The 25,945-nt window shown below is 36.0% G+C and overlaps 1 protein-coding gene across 3 annotated transcripts; it reads left to right on the top strand.

Moving 5' to 3' along the window:
* Positions 1-1,784: 1,784 nt before the first annotated feature.
* myb (v-myb avian myeloblastosis viral oncogene homolog) lies at positions 1,785-12,351 on the top strand. 3 transcript variants are annotated; one of them, XM_051097164.1, is made up of 16 exons: positions 1,785-1,951; positions 3,768-3,885; positions 4,281-4,352; positions 5,006-5,098; positions 5,528-5,748; positions 5,833-6,058; positions 6,170-6,238; positions 7,154-7,258; positions 7,551-7,742; positions 7,843-8,010; positions 8,763-8,887; positions 9,035-9,146; positions 10,288-10,410; positions 10,648-10,731; positions 10,816-10,920; positions 11,257-12,351. In XM_051097164.1, exons 1-16 carry the CDS (start codon positions 1,929-1,931, stop codon positions 11,365-11,367), a joined length of 1,947 nt encoding a protein of 648 aa, XP_050953121.1. In that variant the 5' UTR covers positions 1,785-1,928; the 3' UTR covers positions 11,368-12,351. The 3 variants fall into 3 exon arrangements, with proteins under 3 accessions (XP_050953121.1, XP_050953120.1, XP_050953122.1); XM_051097163.1 differs by having other exon boundaries at positions 11,254-12,351; XM_051097165.1 differs by lacking the exon at positions 7,843-8,010 and having other exon boundaries at positions 1,787-1,951; positions 11,254-12,351.
* Positions 12,352-25,945: the final 13,594 nt, after the last annotated feature.

Below are 25,945 nucleotides of genomic sequence, written 5' to 3'. Positions count from 1 at the left end.
TCAAAAACATAAGGCGCCCTATGAAGTTCGTTTCTGGGTAATTGGGTAATTGGTTTTCCATAACTGAACACCTGCATTTTAGGATCTGGAACTTTAAAAAGTACTTAAATCGAATGATGTGATGGTTCCAAAACATGTATTCGTTCATTTTTCTAAAATACTCTTTCATTACTAAAATATTCTCTCAGAGTTTTCTGCACTTATATTACTGCAGAATCCACATTTCGAATTTGGGAACTTTTAAAAGTACCGCAATCAAATGATGTGATGGTTTTAAAACATATAAGCTATTCGTTCATCTAAACTACTCTGTTACTACAATATATTTCTTAAACATTCTCTCAGTGTTTTCTGCAACATTCGGAGACGGTTCGGTCCAATTGTGAACCGACTCGTATGACTCGGTTCGTTTTAGTGAATCAAAATCATACCGCGCCGCTATGAAGTTCGTTTCTGGGTAACTAGGTAATTGACTTTCCATTACTGAACACCTGCATTTTAGGATTGGGAACTTTAAAAAAGTACCTCAATCAAATGATGTGATGGTTCCTAAACATGTAGCCTATTCGGTCATCTTTACTAAAATACTCTGTCATTATTCTCTCAGTGTTTACTGCACTGATATTACTGCAGAATTCACATTTCGAAACATTTATGACTTTTATGACTCGGTTCGTTTTAGTGAATCAAAAACATACGGAGCCCCTATTAAGTTCGTTTCTGGGTAATGGAGTAATTGGCTTTCCATAACTGAACACCTGCATCTTAAGATTGGCAACTTTAAAAAGTACCGCAATCGAATGATGTGATGGTTCTGAAACATTTATTCATTCATCTTTACTAGAATGCTAAATTACTCTGTCATAAAATACATTAATAAAACAGTCATTACTAAGTACATTACTAAAAAATACATTACTAAACACGTTGTGATGGTTCTAAAACATGTACTACTCTGTCATTACTTAAATGTTCTCTGAATGTTTTCTGCAGTCGAATTCTTAAATAAATGACTCTTAAGAGTCGAATCTTTTTAGTGATTCAAAAACGCTGAATCAGTTATCCTCGTATCCCTCTAGAAATATAAAGCATCGTAAAGGCTCCTGAGACTTAAGTCAATCAGTTTCATCAGTCAATTAAATCAAATTAATCAAAGTTAATGGCTGGTTGTTGTTTTAATAAAATGTGATCAGGTTTTTCAGTATTTTTATTTGAAATACAGTTACCATCATTGACAGATTTGCATTCACGGTGTTTCTAAAATGTCTGGTAAATATTTAGGTTTGCATGGAACACGTTTTGAAAGAATTGTGTTAAATGTATGTATGATACACTCGCAAACGATCTTATCATTCGTCAAATAAAATAAGAAATTTATTTTTAATCAACATGATTTTCCACAGTGTTTCATATTCAAGAAAATCAAACAGGATTCGCGAACCAAAGGAATCGCGAAATTTCTTTGCGATTCCATCACTCGCTACAGCACAGCCTCAGTACCGCAGAGGATGCCCGGACCCCTCACGCTCTGTTTCCCCCTGTTTGCCAAACTTTCACTCCCACTCCGAGTCCACATTGTCCTCGAAGAAGCCCGCTGCCACCCCTCCCCGTGTTTTTACCTCGAAAAACACAATATAATTGTTCCAAAAGAACAACAGTGAACGATTAGCGCGGACCTCTCCCTCAAAAGGCGCTCTGATATCTGAATAGTAGAGCGGATGTGCGCATGCGCACAACCCGAGGCGCCAAATTTAGCGGGAGGGAGAGACAGCCCTAGCTTTGTCTGATGGATCTGTTTACAATATCGCACACTCCGTAGAGAGCTTAATATCGGCACTTCCTCCTCGAAGAGGAGCTGACAGCACTCCACTTCAGAACACTTGAGCCAAGCGCACTCATCATCACTTGAATCACTCTTGAACAGCGGGATGGCGAGGCGGCACAGACACAGGTGAGTTTTAAGAGTTACGCATTTTGATGAGAACTTTGATGAGCGCATGTATTTCCTTTTTATTACGAGTCTGCGCTCCACAGCCACATGCGGGCATTTAGACACAGGACTAGACATCTCGTGCTGGCTTCATTACATATACTAAATGCATGCTTAGAAGTGCAGCGCTTGTATTTAGTTGCATTTTGACAAACGCACCCATCTCTCCGCGCAATAGTTGAGCCGCGGAGCTGTGAACAGGTGGATGGCATGTGCGCTCCCCGCTCTCTCCAGCGCGGTGGTCTCGCACTCGCGTTCATTTAAATTTTCAGTCACTCACCGTGCTGGACAGGTTACTGTGAGATTCGGTACTTCCCCATAAAATACACACTCGTTATGATTCAGAAACAATGGACGGGAGTTACAATGTAAGCGGCGACGTAACTTAGTGTGCTTGAAAAAAATAGCGGGCGACTGCAGAAACATCTCGGCATGTTCGCGTGTTAGTTTTTTTTAACTGTTCACGAGTTTTTTCATGGAAGTAGTTCAGCGTTATAACGTGTGGATTAATTTTTAAGATTATAAGTAAGCCGGATGGATTATATTGACTGAGTTTTCTAAATCCGCCTTACAGTTGTCGGATTTGGAATAACAAGTATTATAGTCTTAAAGGGATAGTTCACACAAAAATTAACAGACATGTCATCATTTAGTCAGCCTCATGTTGTTTCAAACTGAAAGGACTTTCGTTTTAGCGTCGGACGAAAAAAGAAGATTTAGGGAAAATCTGACAGCTCGGTCACTCTTTACTTTTACTGCATCCTTTTTTCATACAATGAAAGTGAATGGTGACAACGGCTGTCATCCTGCGTAATATTTCTATTTTAAGAAATGCTCATTTTTTGCATGCACACTCTCTTTAAGTTTGTGTTTCATACTGTAGAGCTATCATGCACTTCATAAGCATGTGCTTTTATAATAAACACAGACAGTAGGTTACAAAATGAGGCGTTAGATCATGACAAACTCATACTGATGTTAAAAAAATCCTCTAAGCCACAGTTGGACTATTTTGACAAATATTTAAATTCACACGTAACGTTACAGTTAGTCAACCCTCAGTGCTCGCTAAAATGAAACTGTATCTATTTGACTACATGTTTGTTTTATTTCAGTGAACTAGGTGCGTTTTGACTTTTACATTTCCAGTTAAATACTTATAGTCGAGGCGGTGAGCAATAACCTTAATCTTTAGTTTTAAGCGCTGCCTTTAAGAATAAACGTGAGGTTTAAAAGTACATAAACACGCATACACCTGTGGCACAAAAGCCAGGAGAACATTGTTCTCCATGTCTGCCTGTGCTCCATCCTGATTGGTCGAGAGCCGGCCAGGTGAGATGGTTTTGACAGAACCTGTGCAGGTCTGAACACGATTTCTATCACGAAACAGTGCCAGTCCACGCACACGCTCGCTTGTTTCTGTGGAAACCAAAAACATCAGAACAGGTTTCTCTGAGCGTGTCCCCCCTGCACCCTAACCTGCCGGCTGTACTGGTTCATCAACTCTAGTTTTGTGTTGACTGTGTTATCGCTTAATTTTTCTATAACGCGTGATAGACGTATGGGGGTGAAAGGGTGTTTTTTTTTTTTTGTTGTTTTTTTCACATATGTCAGCAACATGTATCTAACATGTTCATGAGGATCTGCTACTGTCCCCCACTCCCTTATTGCTTTTTTCCTCATCCTTTGTGTTTGCTTTTGCTGTTTCACTATTTATCCCCACCCCCTTACTACTCTGCTCTCTTTATCTCACAATCTATAATTTTCTCCCCTCCAGTGTTTACAGTAGCGACGAGGATGATGATGATGTGGAGATTTACGATCATGACTACGATGGTCCTCATGCCAAGACAGGAAAACGCCACCTCGGCAAGACACGCTGGACCCGTGAGGAGGTATTTGTTTAAATTTAACCCTCTGGTCATACTTAAAAAAATATTATTGTTACAAATGAATACTCACAAATTAATTATATATATTAAACATGCATTAAAAGAAAACAAAATAAAAAATATCTTAAAACATTATATTATATATCTATTTTTAGCACAACTATTATATAAGGTGGGTCTTGCACCTACCAAGTTTTAAATTTTTGCCTAATTCTTGGACTTTCTTGACATTTTTGTAATAATGTTTTAGTTACTTTTCTTTGATGTTGTATCCTGTGTATTAACAAATTTACCTACTGTATTTGCATTTATTTTAGACGATAACCCCTTATTTGTCATGTATTGTTTACCAATGCATTTTATTATGTATTCAACGCTACGGCATTGTTTTTTTTCAGGATGAGAAGTTGAAGAGGCTGGTAGAGCATCATGGCTCTGAAGACTGGAAAGTCATTGCCAGCTTTCTGCCTGTGAGTGTGTGTGTTTGTGTCTATGATTGTTTAAGTGTGCATCCACATATGTGGCTTGTGTATTTAGGCTTTAGGGGGTTAAGTTAGGTTATGTTAGGTGTGGTGTTTTATATATGTGCATTTGCATGTGAATAGCCAAAGGATCAGGTACTGTCGAAGTGTGTGCACGTTTTGGAGAATTTTGCATAATTGGGTATTCCTCATTGGTTGGCCTAGTTTGGAACAGAGTCAAGTGGGGGGGAGATATGGCAGGGTTTCAGAATCCACTGTGCACCTGCATGCACACACGGATGTACAAACACACACACACACACACACACACACACAAATGTGCACTCAGGTAGAAACATATGTTCACATACAAATTCTCAGGCACAAAAACACACAGTACACATGCACACAGACACTACTTTTAGATATAGATTTCTTAGCGTCAATCTTAAAACATGAACAAGAATTAGAAACTAAAGTTGTTTCATTTCTGATTCACTCTGTGGGGTTTCCGAAACACCTGGGATCTCACGTGCATAACACTAAAATTGTATTAAACACAACAATTTACTTTAATTCAAAATCCACACCGCATTGACAACCCAAAATTAGTTTCCATTCTCTGTTAGCTAACTGTAATTGTGTGTGTGTGTGTGTCACAGAATCGCACAGATGTTCAATGCCAGCATCGCTGGCAGAAAGTCCTCAACCCTGAACTTATCAAGGGACCATGGACTAAAGAAGAAGACCAACGGGTAAGACATCTACAGTTTGACACACAATATTCATACCACAACCAATATGTTACCTCAGATAACCAAAACACAGCCACAGGATTGCAGTTACAAAACCAACTAATCCGCATACAACCAGGAGAAAGTTAAGGGGGAAAATAAAGATCCATTAAGTGAGTGTTGTGTTGTAATGATTAACTGGCAGGACCAGGTGTTTCTCTATTTATCGTCGTTTTTATGACCCAGCAGAAGTCATTAGCAGGTGTATTCTGCAGATATTCAGAATAATACCACTATCTGTATCTGTGTGCAATCCTAAAACACTTATGCAATGTTAGTTCCCTTTCTCTCTGGGTTTGTGCTGGGCTGTTTAACACCCCTCTTTCAATTCTAACCTCCTTTTTCTTTTCCCGCACTTCTGACCTCTAACTCTTTATCTCTATGTTTCAGGTGATCGAGTTGGTTCAGAAATACGGCCCCAAACGTTGGTCTGTCATTGCGAAGCACTTGAAAGGGCGAATTGGGAAGCAATGTAGAGAGCGCTGGCACAATCACTTGAACCCTGAGGTGAAGAAGACCTCCTGGACTGAGGAGGAAGATCAGATCATCTACCAGGCGCATGAGAAACTTGGAAACCGATGGGCTGAGATTGCCAAGCTACTTCCGGGAAGGTAAAGAAACATTACTTGGAGGCTACACTATATGTATTCATATGTGATAACGTCAATCTAATATTACATTCTTAAATTCATCAGAACCGACAATGCCATAAAGAACCACTGGAACTCCACTATGCGGCGGAAAGTTGAGCAGGAAGGCTACCTGCAGCATGCCGCTAAAGTCAGCCCCACTCCGCTAAACAACAACTTCGCTAAATCTCACCTTCTGAACTACAATCAGACACCGACCAATACATCCATGCCTGCCTCTTCTATGAGCAATCAGTATCCGTACTACTCACTACTGTCTGACTCACAACGGGTACGAGTAACCTTATCGCACAAATGTTTACTATTGAAATAATGGTATTGCTAGCCATAGAGTTAAAGTTATAAAACAGTGTTTCGATACCCTTTTTTTTCTTGTGTACAGGTGCCATTTCCACTTGCTGTTCAGTTGAACATCATGAACATTCCTCAACATGGCACTGCTGCTATCCAGGTAACGGAAAAGCAAATGACACAAATGACAACCCTTATATTCATCAAAAAATCCCCCAAAAATGTATCAAAGAAGCCCTAATGGCTGCTGGGAAAAAATAATAATAATAATAAAAAAAAAAAAAAAATCTATATATATATATATATTTTTCTTTTTGGTTTTGTTTTGTTTCGTTTTTTTTTTCAGCAGCCATATATATATTTAGTCCTGCCAAACTATTAATCACGATTAATCACGTCCAAAATAAAATAAATATTAAAAAAAAAACATATATATATACAGCATTTTTGTTAAATATATACATGCATGTGTGTTTACATATACATAATAAATATACACAGTACACGCATATATATTATGAAAACAAAAACCTTTATTCTGGATGTGATTAATCCCGATTAATCGTTTGACAGCAGTAATTATATATCTATAGTAGTCCTGTCAAACGATTAATCGTGATTAATCGAATCCAAAATAAATATAAATAAATAAAAAAAAAACAAATATAGCATTTTTGTTAAATATATACATGCGTGTGTGTTTATATATACATAATAAATATACACAGTACACACACATATATTATATAAACAAGAACTTTTATTCTGGATGCGATTAATTGCGATTTATCGTTTGACAGCACTATTATATATTTATATATATAGAGAGAGAGGGTTTTTTGACTAAATCATAAAAAGAATCATCTAATTTCTTTGTAAATCTAACCACACTGGTGCAGTATAATTGTTTTTCTGTGAATCCGGTGAACAATACGACATATTGTTTTTATATTATTTTTTGATCTGATCGCATTCAGTTCAATATCACAACTATGGCAAAATAAAATCGAGGTATAGATTTTATTATAGATTTTATTATAGTTTTGCTCACTTTGTACCATCATTTGTGATATAGAGACACTACAGCGAAGAGGACCCCGAGAAAGAAAAGAGGGTGAAGGAAATTGAGATGCTCTTGATGTCAACAGAAAATGAGCTGAAGGGACAGCAGGCACTACCAGTAAGTGTGTGTGTGTGTGTATGAGTTTGTGTGTGTGTGTGATTAATTGGAGGAAGCATCTGGGGGTCTATTTCACATTCTAACTGCTTGGCTAAATGATGCAATTGTGCCTTATCACACCACAAGCTCTGTTTAACTCCTTGTGCAACTCCGAACCCCCTCCCAACACTTCACATCATTCAACTCGACAAGTTCCCTTTCTTTCTGACAGTTCTTCCTGCATGCATCCCTCTCTTTATTTTGCTTCATTTCTGTCCTGTACCCACAGAGCTCCTTTGAATCTTTTTCACAGATCTCCATGAGCGGCTACGGTGGATGGAACCGAGGCTCTTTGACGGACAGCTCGGTCGGTGTGGTGGTTTCCGTCCCGGCTCCATCCCTAGAACAGGGATGCCTTCCAGAAGAAAGCGCCCATGGCAACACAAACAGCCCAAACAATGACGCCAGCTCCGCTTTACCAGAGTTCATGGAAGCTATTGATTCGGTAAGAGACCGTGAAAGTATCCTAAAAGGAATGGTTAGCTGATAGCCAGCGTTTAGCTACCTGTCAACCTCGCTGTCCTCACGTGATCTCGTCTCCTCAGGCCCCGTCTATCTGGGCTAACATACACTCCGATAGGAGGTTTCGTAAAATGGAGGCTCAATCCAATCAGGGTTTGGCCACCCACAGCGATGACAGCAGTGGCCTTACATTTCTTTGCTCTACACCCAAACATTCAGCCAGCAGACATCTGCCTTTTTCTCCCTCACAGGTAGCCTGAAACCGCTCGATTCCCATAATTAATCATTCACCCAATAACTCTGAGGAACATAAATCAATCTCACACTAATACAAATCAGTCTGCATTAGTGCGTAGGATTCATCTAAATGTCACATCACCAAACATAACAAACATTTATAGGGCCTGTGAGTGTTTTTAAGGTCATAAAGTGTATGCTGAGGAAAAGATATTAGATGAGCTCTTAGTGCTACACTTTTATGACGCCCTAACTCATTTTATCTCTTCATAATGAGTATTTAATCAGTGGCACCATTGATTTTGTTTGTCTTATGATTGGTTGCTATTAGTAAATTAGTTTCAGAATGATGCCAAACACTTCATAATTGTTTGGTTTCAGTTTAAGATTGTGCATGATATGCACGAATGTTGTTGTTTTCTTCACTACCCAGGAGGAAATTGAAAGAAATTTTTAATGAACACTGTTACTGATGTGCATTTTTATGCATGCAATCACTTTTTAATTTCCTCTGACATTTATGTTGCACTTCATAGTTTTATGCTTAGCAAATATTTGCAGTGTTGCTCTGATCATACAGTGTCATAACATCATGCTATCTTAATGCTTTTCACCTAGAGACAGCATTGTTACTCACATGTGAAACTGTTTTTGAAATTAAATTTATGCTGATTTTGACCCCATTTAGATGTCCTCCTACACCTCTGAATATTGAGTATGTGGTTTTCAGTTCAAAATCTGATTGTCTTGTTTTCCTCTGTTGCAGTTCTTTAATGCATCAGTGAGCCCAGATTCAGACAGTCAAAACTTACCTGTCACGCCCTCGCCTGTCTGCTCCCAGAAAGCACTGCAGCAGGACCTTGCTCTTCGGCCTCAGAAGGAAAATGAGCTGTAAGTGTCCAATCCAGTATTCTCTGCATCTGTCTGTTTCCCATACACATATGAAACAAAATCACAAGTTATATTAAATGATTAAGACTTAATGAAATTAATGTGATCCTAATGAGATACTCACGTACATGTATGCGTTCGTTTCAGGTTCAGGACCCCAAACCTGAGGCGTTCCATCATGGAGTGCTCTCCTCGCACACCCACTCCATTCAAATCCACACTGACAATGCAAGACACCAAATACGGACCATTAAAGAGGGTAAGTAACTAAATTACATAAATAATAGGGCTGTCGTGATTAATCGCATACAAAATAAAAGTCTGAGTTTGCCTAATAAATGTGGGTGTAATTATTATGTATATATAAATACACACAATTTAATGCAAATTCATTTTCATTTATATATAATATAAAATATATTAAAAATTATAATAAATACATATACTTGTAAATATTTCTTAAATATATACATTAATGTGTTTGTATTTATATATACATAATAATTACACACAGTACACACACATATATTAGGCAAACTCATAAATTATGTATTTAATAAAATATAATAAAATAAAATATAGTGTATTTTTATATTATTTATATATTTATCTATATATTTGTATTATTATATATATATATTTATTATATTTTTATTATATTTAATGCTATGGCTGATTTAAAATACTAGTATAATAATAGTATTCCATACTATTTAATGTAAAATTAAAAATAAAATACTAAAAACTAAAATTAACCATTTTAAATTTTATATATCAGTTTCAACATCACAACATTATTGTACAGCACAAAAATGTTTATTTTTTAGATTTGCTAAAATTTATTTATTTTCTTATTTATATTAAGTACATTTTATGATATATGTGACCTGGACCACAAAACCAGTCATAAGGGATAATTTTTTAGATTTACATAATCTGAAACCTGAATAAATACGCTTTACATTGGTGTATGATTTGTTAGGATAGGATAATATTTAGCAGATACAACTATTTGAAAATCTGTAATCTGAGGGTGCAAAAAAAAAAAATATTGAGAAAATCGCCTTTAAAGTTGTCCAGATGACTAATTAAAAATTAAATCTTGATATATTTATGGTAGGAAATTTACAAAATATTTTCATGGAACATGATTTTTGGCATAAAAGAAAAATCGATCATTTTGACCAATAGTATTTCTGGCTATTGCTACAAATACACCCGTGCGACCTAAGACTGATTTTGTGGTCCAGGGTCACATATATAATTTATATCCAATATTATCCAATAAGTTAAATAAAACTTTTTATTTTTTAATATGTCGTCCAGTAACCGATACAATTACTGCATATTGTGCAATGCTAGTTTGTAATATTTTATTCAACACTCTATTCTGGTTTCAGGCCCACAGTCCTCCCCTGGACTCTGGAGTGGTTGGTACTATCAAACAGGAGCCTCAGGAGTGTGAGATCAGCGTTGGGGGCGTGCACCTGGACCAGCCCCCCCTAAAGAAGATCAAACAGGAGGTCAGTTCGGGCTAGCGCGGGCCCCTTCATTTGAATACGTCTCAACGTGATATTCAAATCACTGAAATGTAAAAGCTCCTTGTCTGTACGTTGCTATTTGAATTTGTTAGTAATATCAGTACGCAGTCAAACTCGTCTGTGTAGGAGCGTGCGTGTGAATCATACATTAGATATTATATTCACACATGGAGTATTTAGAAGTAGTTAATAATAATTATTATGGATTCGGATCTATAGGTGGAGTCAGCTTGTCTGCAGTGGGAGGGGCAAGATCTCCACACCCAGTTGTTTCCTTCCAGTGGCTCCGCCCACGACATGCCTGTGAGTATTGTTTGTATACATAAACGGTAAATGTCGTTTCTCAGTATGTTTATATTTGACGACTGTTTTCTTTGGGATCTACAGGATCTGTTGACTAGCTCTGTGCTGATGCTTCCGAACGCAGAGAAAACTGAGGATGGACACAAAGCCGCCCAGCTGCCCCGCAGACCCGTCGGAAGCCCTCTGCAGGTAGCATATCTATCATGATGCCCTTATATGTAACTTTTGACCAACACAAAGCATCCAAATGTAAATGTTTGATGATAATGAATTAAATGTTTTGGCTAACTATGTATATATTATGTGTGGTTGCTGGTTGGTGAAACTTTATAGCTTATTTTGTAGTAGCACATATCGACTTTATGACTCCAGGTGCTGAATTGTACCATAAAGTTGTGAAGTTATGATTTATTGGACACAGAAGTGCAGGCTATGCAAAACCTGACCAATCACCTTCATCTTTGACGTTTTCTACTTCTTCTCTCCATCTTTACTTCCTCTCTTCTTTTCTCTCTCTCTCAGCAGTTGAGCACATGGGAACAGGTGCTTTGTGGGAAGACGGAAGAGCAGACGATGCCCTCCGAAGCTGCGCACAAATACCTCAGCAATTATTCTTCGCGAGCACTGGTTATGTAGTTGAATGAGAGCGAGACAAATATAGAAAGGGAAGAAGAGTGAAAGAAGACAATCATTCTGAAAAGAAGTAAAAGAGGAACACTCCTACACTTGTGGTACATTATTTGGGAGAGGCTAAAAGCCATTTTGTAGACTGCACAGTCGATGTTAGTCGCCAATGTTTAAGCTGTGCCGTCGTTTGATTCAAGCAACCAAAGACATTTTTTCACGTTGAGCTTTTCTACCTTTTTTAATTTCGATTTAATAATATTGTATTATATATTTTGTATTATATATGGGAAATGAATTCTCTATGTGGGTTTTAATTTTATGGATTTTAATATAAGGAACAATTTGCAGTAATTTATTATTATTTTGTATTAAGAATAATAATTAACTACGGTGGGCGCCTTTGCCAGTGTTTGACCCCAGTATTGCTCACTTCTTAATCGCTAAATGTGTGTTAATTGTAAGGAGTGTGTGTCCTCCTAGCATTATCAGAATCATACATCCGAAACTAGACAAGATTTGTACTCCGTATCGGTGGGTGTCCGAACTGCGTCAGAACTGCCCTTGCAGAACTCGTCTGTATTTCAACCAAATGCCTAATGCCACTGCTATGTATTTCTGGCCATAACAAACCATGCCCGATGCCTAAAAACGACTTTGCCAAGTTTGAAAATTCATGTGTGATATATCTAGTGTACAAAGGTCTAGTAGTGTTGCCATTTCAAAAGCGTTCGAGATCGAAACCACAAACGTCAGTCTTTCGCTGTATTAGCACTATTTCAGGTTCTAGATCAACTATGCAGAGATTTCAACAGAACAAAAAAGTGTTTGTTGTTTTCCAGTTTTTGTATTCGCTAAACAAGGTTTACCAAGCGTTTTCAAATCAAGGGTTTAAATGCTCACAGATTTGCCTTTGAGACGACGAAACATTTCTTGATCATGTTTTCATAAACACTTTTGTATGTCAATTTGTAATCAGATTTACATTGGTATTTCTAGTTTTTGAAACACTGAAATGATTGTTGCTTTTATACCTAGTCGGCTTGTTTTTGATATTACAATCAGCCTCTGATACTAAGATTGCAGTGTCCAATCAAAAGCATTTAGCAATAACGTTTTTGTTATTTGCTGCCTTTTTGTATTAGCTTCAAGTACAAACACTTTTTTTTACACTGATTATGAACTTTTCATACGTTTTTTATACAACTTTTATAACTGCCTTGTAAATAAAGTGTGTTTTGGAAAAAATATCTCTGGTTTAATGGTTTCTTTTCCACTTTGAAAACTTTGCTAAAACCATTGTGTTTGAAAAGATGCACAGATGACTACTGTCTGCATTTGATGCCATATCATATAACCCTAGAATAGCAATTGATTTTATTATTTAAGCAATTTATTTTGATAAAATGGTATACAGTGGCTCTGAAATGTATTTGAAGACTTTTTAGTGGAGGAAGTCTGCAAAAAAATAATAAAATAAATACAAATTACAAGCATACACAACCAGTCAAAAGTTTTTGAACAGTAAGATTTTTAAATGTTTTTTAAAAGAAGTCCCATATGCTGACCAAGCCTGCATTTATTTGATCAGTAAAAACGGTAACATTTTGAAATATTTTTACTATTTAAAATAACTTTTCTATTTGAATATATTATAAAATGTAATTTATTTCTGATTTCAAATCTGACGTTTTAGCATCATTACTCCAGTCACATGATCCTTCAGAAATCATTCTAATATTCTGATTTGCTGCTCAAAAAAACATTTATTATTATTATTATTATTATGTTGAAAACAGCTGAGTAGAATTTCTTCAGGTTTCTTTAATGAATAGAATGTTCAGAAGAACAGCATTTATCTAAAAAATTAATACTTTTATGTAAAAATAAAAATTATTATTATTATAATTATACTTTTATTATGTATATACACACACACACACACGCACGCACATATATATATATATATATATATATATATATATATACATACATTTTTAAGTGTGGCCTACTTAAGCCAGCGCGTATCTAATTACTTTTTGAGGCCACTGTAAATATAGCGGATAATTTTGACCTCAATTCTCTTGTGAAGAACCAAACACCACACACCACATAAATAAAGGCAGCCATTTTCCATAGACCACTGAACCATCTCGCCAAGTGCGGTACTCAGTATTTACTCAAACACTTGCTGCCGTGAGATAACTACAATTTTATAGTATTCAAATGGCTGTGTGACTCGTCGCATAGGAAAGAAATGATAAAAGCCTGAATATGAATGGAGAGAATCTGCAATGACCCATTAACTCTTTATCATGGTCTGTAGTAGGCGAATATGCAAATGCCACCAACTGTATTCTCTCAGGCTATCTTAGGAATGCTTTCCCTGAATGCCAACACACACCATCACACACACATTAGATACACATTCTATTTGTTCATATGGGTGTGTTGACTGTTTTTGAGGGTACATTTGAGATCTTTAAGCGAGGTGTTTTGTAGAGAGCTGTCAGTCCCCCAGGGCTTCACACTGATGGAAACACTTTCCAACTCAAGCCCTAACAGATGCTCCCCCACTGTGTGTGTGTGTGTGTGTTGGTGCGGGTGAGAAAATAAAGTAAAAAAATGAACATTTTGGGTAGCATACTAGCATTTGAACAAGTATATGTGCATGTTTGTGGTGTAGAAACTCTGCTCGAGTCTCTTGAGGATATTGCTTTTCCTGTGTGGCTGTTGAAAGCGGAGGCCCGGATCAGGCCAGGGCCTAAATTTACAGCTGCCCAGCTCTCACATCATCCTGACCACCTGCTCGCTGGCCTCCCCACACCCACGTGTAACCCAAAAACACACCAGAGGTGCCAAATATACACTGATACAGCGCTAGAGAAGAGCTGGGGAGCTATTCATGGTTCAGTACACTAGAATAATATCACAACTTTCACAACCACACATAACGTTAATGTACTGTAAGGAAGATATGTGTGTTCAAAATAGAAAGCAGAAAAGGGACGACGGTGATCAAATATGAATTACACAGCACCTAGTTCTTTAGCTAAAGAGGATGCCCGAAAGGGAGGAGAAACAGAAAATTATTGTCTAAAAAGAGTTCAGTGTCAGCTGATGTTCTTTGTGCAAGCATCTGTTCACTAAATGTGTGTGTTTGTGTGTGTGCGAGTGCTGTGGGTTACAGGAACGGAAAGGCCTGTCAATGAAGAGACATGAGCAGACTTTCAGAACAGGAGCACAGCCCCCCAAAACCCCACACACCTGCTCTCTGTCTGAGAGAGAGAGAGCGAGAGAGAGAAAAAGAAAGAAAAGAAAGAAAGAAAAAGAAAGAAAGAAAGATGATGATGCTGTGGTGGTGCTGGTGGGGGGAGTATCACCACCCCAAAGTGACACCAAAAAAACAAAAACACAGGTGCAAAGAGTTCCTTCCACTCATACACACACACACACACACACCCTATGAGCGTGACCTTTGTGTTGGAAACACGGCGTGTGGAACGTTTCCGAGCTCAATAATGACATCACGTATGTCTCTGTAGCCGTCCAATCAGAGCTAAGGGTGTGAATTACAGGGGGGATGGAAGGGTGGATCTGACCCCTATAACTAACATTTTTTTGATGTTGTTTGGGGTTTTAATGTAAAAAGTATATATTCGTGTGAGGAGTTTTGTTTATATTGTGCATGAAGTGTTTCAACAGCATTTTATAACTTAGTATAACCACAAAAGTATCATATCATTTTTCAATTATATGAAATTTTGAAATATTTTATATATGCTGTTCGAAGGTAAAACTAATTCTTTAAATGAGCAGGGATGCATAAAAGGGATAGTTCAGCCAAAAAGACAATTCTGTCATTTTTTCCTCACCCTCATGTCATTTCAAACCTGTAGGACCTTCGTTTATCCTCAGAACACAAATTAAGATATTTTTGATGAAATCTGAGAGCTATCTGACTTTGCATAGACAGCAATGCACGTTCAAGGCCCAGAAAGATAGTAAGAACTAGGGATGTCACAGTTCTCAAAACAATATTGAACCATTCAGTATGACATCCACAGTTCAATATGCGCTTGTGAATTGCATTTTTTTGGTTTTGCATTTAAATAATTTTGTTGTTTTATTTCTCTCGGAATTTGCTGTGTGCCTTGTCATTTCAAGTGCTGAGATGAGGAAATGCCTCGCCACTTATATGTGACCCTGGACCACAAAACCAGTCTTATGTTGCATGGGTATATTTGTAGCAATAGCCAAAAATACATTGAATGGGTCAAATTTATCGATTTTTCTTTTATGCCAAAAATCATTCCATGAAGATATTTTGTAAATTTCTCACCATAATATATCAAAACTTAATTTTTGATTAGTAACATGCATTGCGAAGAACTTCATTTGGACAATTTTCTCAGTATTTAGATTTTTTTGAACTATCAGATTCCAGATTTTCAAATATTTGTATCTCGGTCAAATATTGTCTTTCCTAACAAAACACACATCAACGGAAAGCTTATTTACTCAGCTTTCAGATGATGTATAAATCTCAATTTTGAGAAATTTACGCTTATGACTGGTTTTGTGGTCCAGGGTCTTATATTTGAAAAAGCAAAACACGCAGAGCATCTTCCATTCTAATGACATGCAATGATAAGCCTTTCTAAACCTGTTGTTCAACAAAAGAGTTATAAAAATATAAAAAAGTATAAAAAACATTATAACCTATTTTTAAATTCAAAACATCAGTCGAGTGTTTAAAATAACTTCCTTATGTGATCTGTGTGACTTTGTGTCACAGAATGAGGCAGACAATATATTCTATACTCATATTCTATGTACGTTGATTAGCATTGGCTTAAAGATATACTTAATCAGTATGAAAATACACAAGATGGCTTGAAGAACACAGATAAACCATATATTATTGCAGACGAGTGTTTATTGTCCTTACATTTCATCATTCAAAACGTTTAACGTTATATCTTGTTTTTATTCAGTTACAGCGATAGCGATGCCTTTGTTAGAGATTGGTTGGCTGGAACGGACCGTAATCAGTGCTACTTCTTTGAGGCATATGTGGATTTTCTGCACGAGGGCGCCCTCTGGCGTCCAGTATTTTCTGCACGAGGGCGCCCTCTGGCGTCCAGTATGAATGAAACCCATCCTTTTGCGTAAAAATCGAAAAACTAATACCTCTCTCAAAAAAAAATTTAAGCAGACATATAATAATCTATGCTTTTTTCAGTGTACAGATGTTTACAGTATTTTGTTGTTAATTTTTTGCAAAAAAAACCCCACTGATGTGGCAAGTTATCAGAACCGAACCGAACCGAAAACCGTGGTTAAAAACCGAGGTACGTATTGAACCGTGGACTAAATGTATTGTTGCATCCCTAGTAAGGACACTGATAAAATAGTCCATGTGACATCAGTTCAACCTTAATTTTGTAAAGCTACGAGAATACTTTTTTTTTAAAAGAAAACAAAAATAACAACTTCATTACACTATTTATTCTCTTCCATGTCAGTCTTCAATGTGCATTCACAAGAGGGTCAGAAAGCTCTCAGATTTCAAAAATATCTTAATTTGTGCTCTAAATATAAACTAAAGTCTTAATTTGGAATGACATAAGGGTGAGTAATTAATGACAGAATTTTCATTTCTGGGTGAACTGTCCCTTTAAATTAATCAAAAGTGAAGTAAAGACATTTATTCAAAAACGCATGAAAGATTTCTGTTTTTTTTTTTTTTAAAGATTTATTCTTGGGCTTTTTTATGCCTTTATTATTTGGACAGGACAGTGTAGATAAGACAGGAAAGCATTGGGTGAAGAGGGAGGGGAGTGGGATTGGCAAAGGACCACAAGCCGGGATTTGAACTCGGGTCGCCGTGATCGCAACTGCACTGTATGTCAGCGCACAAACCGCGAGGCTATTGGCGCCGACGAAAGATTTCTGTTTTAAAGATTTTTTTTTAAACTTCCTACTCCTAATTATCAAAGAATCCTGAAAAAATGTGTCATGGTTTCCGAACAAATATTAAATAGCACAAATGTTTTCAACATTGACAATAATAAGAAATGTTACATGAGCATAATCAGCATATTAGAATAATTCCTGAAGGATCATGTGACACAAAAAAATTCTGCTTTCCATCACGGGAATAAATTACATTTAAAATTTCGGATGTCCCGAGTTCAAATCCACCCTCGTGGACCTTTCCCGATCCCACCCCCATCTCTCTCTGTCCCACTCGCTTCCTGTCATATCTCTACTGTCCTATCCAGAAAAATACAATAAAAAAAGAAAAAAAAGTTATACTGTATTTTTTATAAAATAAATACAGCTTTGGTGACATAAGAGCCTATTTTAAAAAACATTACAAATATTACCAACCACAAGCTTTTAAAAACTATTTAAACCTGATTCTAAAAGAATAAATATATAATTAAAGTGTATTTTCTACTGACACCAAACAAATGGTAACAAAACTTAACGATTGCCAGTGTTGGGGAAAGTTACTTTTAAAAGTAATGCATTACAATATTGAGTTACTCCCTAAAAAAGTAACTAATTACGTTACTTTGTTACTTATTATGGAAAGTAATGCGTTACTTTACTTTTGCTTTACTTTTTACATCTGGGCAAGGCTTGCTTGTTTGTTTTTAATATAAAAAGTTATATTTTTGGCAAATGTAAAAGCCTTTTCACACCAAAAGCCTCAGGCTTTGACAAAAGTAAATTCATGTCTGTACAGTAGACCGCAGAAGAAAAAAATGTCATCTCTTCAGCAATAAAAAAAGGAAAACAAATATTAGATTACCTTGAGTAATTTTTGCTTATTAGTATGGTTGAATTAGATCATCAAAGGTTGGCAGCAAAGACATTGGTTAATAAATGGAATTAAATGCATAAAGGATATTTGTATTATTAAACATATTTAATTATTGCAGGTTTGCATCATATTCTGAGTTGAATTTCAGTTTTTATTCATTTTGAGGAATACTGAATCTGTTTTTTATGAGTGAGATGAACTAATGCATGTTCACATTTATTCCAGAACTAATATCTTACTCCCGATTTCTCTCAGCATGGGGACAGGAGAGCTTTTAATCAATAAATTGGGGAAAAGTAACTGGTGTTACTTATTTGAAAAAAGTATATTATATATTTTCTTGTCAATTAAAAAGTAATGTGTTACTTTACTAGTTACTTGGAAAAATTTATAATATTACGTAACTCATGTTACTTGTAATGCGTTACCCCCAACACTGATAATAACAACAACAAACTGCATGTTATCCTGAGGATGAAACCATAGCATTGACATAAACTGTACAATAGTGATCATTTACAGGGTTAATTCACCCAAAAATTTTAATTCTGTCATTAATTCCTCTCCCTCATGTTGTTCCAAACCTGTAAGACCTCCGTTCATCTTCGGAAACTAAGATATTTTTGATGAAATCCAAGAGCTTTCTGACTCTCCATAGACAGCAAGGGTACAACTATGTTCAAGACCCAGAAAGGTACCAAGAAAAAAACTAAAATAATGACTTTATTCAACAATTCTTCTCCTCTCCATCAGTTTGCAGAGTATCACGACGCATGCGTGCCTTTCTCGAAACGTTTTACGACAGCGGCATGTGTTGTTTACATGCAAGGAAAGTGTGCGCATACATCATGATACTCTCCAAAATGGTGTTATTTTTTTTCTTTGTGCACAAAAAGCACTCTCATAGCTTTATAAAATTACGATTGAACCACTGATTGTGTCGATATTCTTGTTAACTTTCTGGGCCTTTAACGTGTAGTATCCTTGCTGTCTATGGAGGGTCAGAATTTGAATTCATCTTGAATTTCGTCAAAAATATCTTAATTTGTGTAAACCCGTCTTACGGGTTTGGAACCACATGAAGGTGAGTAATCAATGACAGAATTTGTTTTGGGGGTGAACTAACCCTTTAAATATATTTACACATTATATGACAAAAAATGTAGTTTTTCGTTAAAACAAGAGTTGACTTCTTCCTAGCTATGCTAAGAACTTGTGTGATTGAACCTCAATATATCCTACAAAAATTACATTAAAATGTTGACCACCTTAAAATCACTGAATACATCAGAACTGATATTATACCACAATTGTATCTTTAAGAAAATCCATAACAGCTCCATCACAGATATTACTCAATTATCACTGCTAATGACCCCAGTGTTGATTTTAACCAGGGTAAAAGCCGTAGTGTCATCAAGGCGGTTTGTGAGTTTATATTTTAGCATGGTCACTGCGGTTAAAGTCAGCTCTGACCAATTTACCTGTCAATGGTTAGTTTACATGATGACACAATCAAAGCAGACACAAACATGCGCAGGCCCCTCAATGCAAACTCCACCTTCAGTGCGACTCACATACAAAACCACAGACTTTGCGCAAAGCAATTAGAAACTTGCATTCTTTTATGTCTCCAATTTGAATCAATTTGTATGTGAGTCTATAGGGTATGAGCTGACATGAAATGGCAAGAATAACTCTGGCATTTTTTCATATCTCTTGGGTTGAGTCAGAGCTCCTTTTCCTCTCTGTGTTCAACAAGGCATCTCTGTGTCGCAAGTAGATTGGCACATAAATTCAGTTCGTTCGACCTGTCACAATAAATTATTAGCCGGATGTTGCAGCAGCACCATTTTCCTTATTTTTTCACTCTCGCTCTCTCTCTCATTCTCTGGCTCACTTTACCCACCCATACACACGAGCACACACACACACACATGCACATGTACCCACTGGGAAGATTACAATAGGCTGATTTCCTCTGTGGTCAGGCCTAGTAGCCACTCCCCGTTCCACTGGCAGGTACAATGTCTCTGAGACACCATGATAAGTCTATGTATGTGTGTGTGTGTGCATGTGTTTGTGTGAAAGACCTAGTAGACTATCACAAAATTTGCAACCCCGAACATTAATTAAAAGCATGAAAAAAATTCCACATTACTGTCCATTTATGATGCTGCAGTTATGAAAAAAGATTATCCAGGAAAAAAAAAACAAAAAAAAAAACAGGGGGAGGCGCAGATAAAACATGTTTGTCTGTTATTTAAATTTTCCAATAACATCTTCCAAACCACAATTCTCATGTACAAGCACCGCATTTGATGTACAAACGGCAGTTTTATGTGGGGAAAAGGCAAAAACATTCTTATAATAGATCACGGAGATAATCTCAACAATTACTGACTGTTAAATATGAGAATATTTGAATATCTTTGAAGTTGTGTCTGTGTGTAAAAACACACGCACACACCCACCCACACACACACACACACACACACACATATATATATATATATGCACACTTTTCAGTCATAAATAAATTCTTCCAATGAGTGTAAAACTTGAAATTAATTTAGTGCGTATCCAATATGGATTACACTCATGATATTATTATTTAATGTGCAAAAAATAAAGCAGTCAGTGCATTTAAAACCCACGAAAAAGTATCATTCGTGCAGAACCTTCCTCAAGGTTTTTTTTTTTTTTACATTTTCAAATACGTTTTTATGATTACATATTCAAAAAATCAATTATAGGCCATTTATTGTCATATAGATTTAGCTCACTTCATAACCATAACTTAATTTACTATATTTCCAAACATACCATCAAGAGTTTCTAACTATATTAATAAACAACACATTTGTTTATATTTATACGTACATGCTAAATTAATGTTCTATTAAATGAAAATTCTGTCATTAATTACTCACTCTCACGTTATTCCAAACCTGTAAGACCTTCACTCATCTTCAGAACACAAATTAAGATATTTTTGATGAAATCTGAGAGCTTTCTGACTCTGCATAGACAGCAACACAACTACCATGTTCAAGGCCTAAAAAGGTTGCAAGGACATTGTTAAAATAGTCCATGTGACCTTAATTTTATGAAGCTCCAAGAATACTTTGTGCCCAAAGAAAACTAAAATAAAGACTTTATTTAACAATTTCGTCTCTTTCGCTGCGTGTTCATGACAATACCAGAACGCATGAGTAGAACATCCATCTCTCTTAGTTCATCGTCTGTATATTCTGGTTCGAATAAGTAAGGCTGGGCAAAAAATGAAGACATAAAAATGTTTTATGTACAGTGTGCTTGTTCTGCTACTAAACAAGGCGCAGCGCATCCAGGTTCTATGTTGCATACGTTTTGGTTCTCTTGTGAACTTGCGTCGAAGACTGACACGGAAAAGAAGAAACTGTTAAATAAAGTCATTATTTTTGTTCACTTTGCACACAAAAAGTTGTAAAAAAGTTCTTGTAGCTTCATAAATTATGGTTGAATCACTTATGTCACATGGACTATTTTAACGATGTCTTTACTACCTTTCTGGGCCTTGAACATGTCAGTTTAATTTCTGTCTATGGAGGGGCAAAAAGCACTTGGATTTCATTAAAAATATCTTAATTTGTGTTCTGAAGATGAACAAAGGTCTTACGGGTTTGGAACAACATGAAGGTGAGGAATTAATGACAGAATTTAAATTTTTTGACGAACTATCCCTTTAAGATTAACAAAAGCATTAAATAGCTTTTAAAGGGCAACATTAAAGAGCAGTTTATTCAAAAGTGTAAATTTCTTTGTGCAATGAACATATTGGAGCAGTTACTGAAAATCTTGACATCCACCTTACATTAAGTTCATGAAAGAAGCAATCAAACATGAACAAAACATTATTTTGTATCAGACCCTTTCAATTAATTTGTTAATCCAGTTCACAAAAAACATCTGAATAATTTGTTCATCTGGTTCTCAATTTCAAACACACTGAATCACAGATCTGCTGGCAGCATTTCTCAAATGTGACCCTGGACCACAAAACTAGTCATAGCACAGGTATATTTGTAGCATTAGCCAAAAATACACTGTATGGGTCAAAATGATAGATTTTTGTTTTATGCCAAAAATCATAAGGATATTAAGTAAAGATCATGTTCCATGAAAATATTTTGTAAATTTCCTACAGTAAATAAATCAAAACCTAATTTTTGATTAGTAATATGCATTGCTAACAACTTAATTTGGACAACTTTAAAGGTAATTTTCTCAATATTTTGTTTGGTTTTTTGCACCCTCAGATTCCTGATTTTCAAATAGTTGTATCTCAGACAAATATTGGACAAACCTTCAATGAAAAGCTTATTTATTCTGTTTTCATATGTATAAATCTAAATAATTTCCAAAAATGACTAGTTTTGTGGTCCAGGGTCACAAATAATAAACTTCCTTGATGAAAGCATGAATAAAACTTACATCTAATGTCTGTTTCTAACACAAATCTAACATATAGCTTCAGAAGACACATAACATAATACACAAACTTTAGGAACAACTATACTTTTAAGGTACTTCTGAAGCTTAAATGCTCCGGTTCACATTCATATTTGTATGGAAAACAGGGACCAACACTGTATGCAAATTTTTTTTGTTGTAAAGAAGAAACAAGGTCATACAGGTTAGAAACAACATGGGAATGAGCAAATGATCACAGAATTTTCATTTTTAGGTGGACTATCCTTTTAGTAATAATCATAGTTGGCGCTTTTCAAAGTACATTCATTTGAATGAATAATACGATACAAATTAGTATCCAAAGTATGTTTAGCATGCAAATCAGCCTTACCAATTTTCTGTCTTAAATAAGACAGAAATCAGCCTTAATTACAAGTATAACACACAAATCAAATGCACATTATAATCCAGGCTCTTGATAATAATATTTAAAGTAACTGTATTCTATTTGAAAATGTTTTAAAATGTAAAGCTGAATTTTCAGCATCATCACGTCTTCAGTGTCACATGATTATTCAGAAGTCATTCTAATATGCTGATTAGCAGCTCAAGAGACATTGCTATTATCACGGCTGTGCTGCTTAATATTTTTGTGGAAACCGTGACACTTTTTTTTTCAAGATTAATTGTTGAAGTGAAAGTTCTAAAGAATGACATTTATGTGATATTTTAGACAACTGAAATCTTTTGTAACATCATAAATGTCTTTACTGTCACTTTTGATCAATTTAATGCATCTTTGCTTTATTGAGGTATTAATTCATTCATTTCTTTCAAAATAAAACCTTTTGAACTTAAAAACTTTTCAACAGTGTATATTCTTTTATATACACATCAGTGCACATCAGTGCAGCTCAAAACAATGTACACAGACTCAAACATTTAAACGCTTTAATGAAATTTTAAAGACACATTTGATCTCTTTGACAGAATAACGAGAACAGCGGAAATGTGAGGAAGATGGAAGATGAAGGAAATGCTGTGAATGTCTGTCTGTTAAGGTAAAGGTTGAAATGATGAGGCAACACTGTGAGATAAAGAGAAAGCATGTGCTGATGAGTGTAAACAAGTGCAAACCAAAACCAAGTCAAACACACACAAACACACTGAGGGTGACAGATGGTTTATTAGCGATAGAGGAGAGAACGCAGGACCAGACCCCTGCCCAAAACGATCCGCTGGCAAGCAAACACGTGAATTTAGACACACACACTCTCAAACTCAGAGAAACATACACAGATTGATCAGATAAAGAGGCGAGAGACAAAAAAGCAAAAGAAAGAGGAGAAAGGGAGGAGGGCCGAGCGAGGGAGTGCTGCACTGAGGGTGATTAGCTGAAGAAACTGTCTCTGTCCTCAGATTTGGCCCCGTGTTGGCGCGCGTTCGTTTGACCGTTCGTTTGTGAGAGTGCAGAAACCTATATAGAGCAGCGTGCCAGTGACTGATAATCACCAAAAAACAATATTAACTGTACACACACACACAAAAAAACAGTGCAGCGTAGATGAGAAGTAGGTCAAAGAGAAAAGCTACAACACAGGGCAAAAGTGATGCAAGAACAACAAGGAAACAAAGATAATGAAAGACATTTTTTAATAAAATCACTGGAAGTGGCTAAAATGATGCTTCTTGCAGTCAAACAGTCATTGTGTGAATTAGTGAATTAGAACATTCTAGGCCTAAAAGTATAGTTCAATATTGTCACAGTTTGGAAACCAATGTGGTCATGTCAGAAGTACTGTAATTTGAGACCAACAGTTTAAATACGTAACTCATAAATTATTCAGGTCATTCTACAAAACAGGTGGCATTGTGTCCCCCAGATATGTTTAAATTAAATAATCAACAGCCGACAGATGCCAAATTTTACTATGTGATAATACAGACATTTTTCTACACACATCAACAGAAATCCTGTATCTTTGTTTTATGGTATATATATTACATAATATATATTTTTTCATTTTACTATTCCATAATCAGCATCTTTTAAAGGGTAATCTTTAAACGTCGTTCTCAAGCACAAGGCTTATAATGTGCAAATAAAAGGTAAGTGTCAATCCTGTTACTTTCTAAAGACATAATTATGTACGTAAAGTAATTTAAAACGTGACATGTCATGAAAATCTGACTTTTTCTATGTTTCAGTGCTATAATCAGGTCCCTAGTGCATCTACCAACCCAGAAAACGTGAAAAAGGACAACCCAGTAACTTTGTTTTGGTAAGCCTTTTTCTGCAAGCATGTGAAATAACTACTGTCCCTTAATCTGTACGTTTCCACCTATGACACCGTCATTTAGTTTTCGCAAGCGACAGCACAAAGCATGTTAACCGTTCTGTCTTTGGCTGCACAGACGAGCACAGAACACTATATAGAGTCCCAGCCTCAGCGGAGACGAGAGAGCAGTGGATTTAATGATTTATTTACTGTATATTACGCTAATACAAACATGCGATTTCTTTCCCAGCTGTTTACACAGCTTCACAGACACAACTGACTGCTTTTGTAACTCCTGTGTGTTTTTAACATAAACTTGTGTGTATTTGACCGTTTAAGTGCAATAAGACAATAAGAGAACTTAGTTTAGCACTCACATGCCGTGTAACAGCCGCTTTCTGTGTGTGTGCTTCAAATGTGCGTGCTCAGAAAAGAACAATGTATCAGAAGTACAAACTAATATTGCTTAAAAGGCACAATTTCGATTGACATGATAAAATCACACAGTGTTTTTAGCAGAGTATCTGAGGTGCAGGTAAAGGCACAGTCCTATTCTGGAAAAGGGGGAGGGGAGCAGCAGCTCATTTGCATTTAAAGAGACATGCATGAAAATTGCATGTTTCTGCTTCCACTCAAAACAGGCATTTTTTTTAAATGATATAATAAATGATCTGTGGGGTATTTTGAGCTAAAACTTAGCTCAAAATTAATTTATATTATAGAATATTTCAAAATCTTACAAATTACCTTACTAAACAGCAAATCAATTCACTTTTACATTAATTCCCGTCAACTATTCTTCTAATTTATTTATTTATTTTAAAGAGCCGCAGGTAACACTGACATCAGACATCAACACTGCCATCTTGGTAGTTTTTATGTGATGTCACATATAAAATTATATGCTTTTGTAAAATTCAGTTTTCAGTTTCTTCAAATTAAGAGTTTGAAAAATGCATGCATAGTTTTTCTACTTGGAAAGTAATAACTGCAATACTGAGGTTGATGTCTTAAAGGAACA

The sequence above is a fragment of the Labeo rohita genome, chromosome 23, assembly GCF_022985175.1.
Source record: "Labeo rohita strain BAU-BD-2019 chromosome 23, IGBB_LRoh.1.0, whole genome shotgun sequence".
Lineage (NCBI taxonomy): Eukaryota > Metazoa > Chordata > Actinopteri > Cypriniformes > Cyprinidae > Labeo > Labeo rohita.
Note: the sequence above shows the minus strand (reverse complement) of the source record. Positions and strands in the feature narration are given on the sequence as shown.

Bases quoted from the DNA above. Each gene is read 5' to 3' on its own strand.
- myb (XM_051097163.1), top strand. From the start codon at position 1,929: ATGGCGAGGCGGCACAGACACAG. The intron at 6,239-7,153 runs GTAACGGAAAAG...TTTGTGATATAG, and splicing joins ATGGCACTGCTGCTATCCAG to AGACACTACAGCGAAGAGGA. The intron at 10,411-10,647 runs GTCAGTTCGGGC...TCGGATCTATAG, and splicing joins TAAAGAAGATCAAACAGGAG to GTGGAGTCAGCTTGTCTGCA.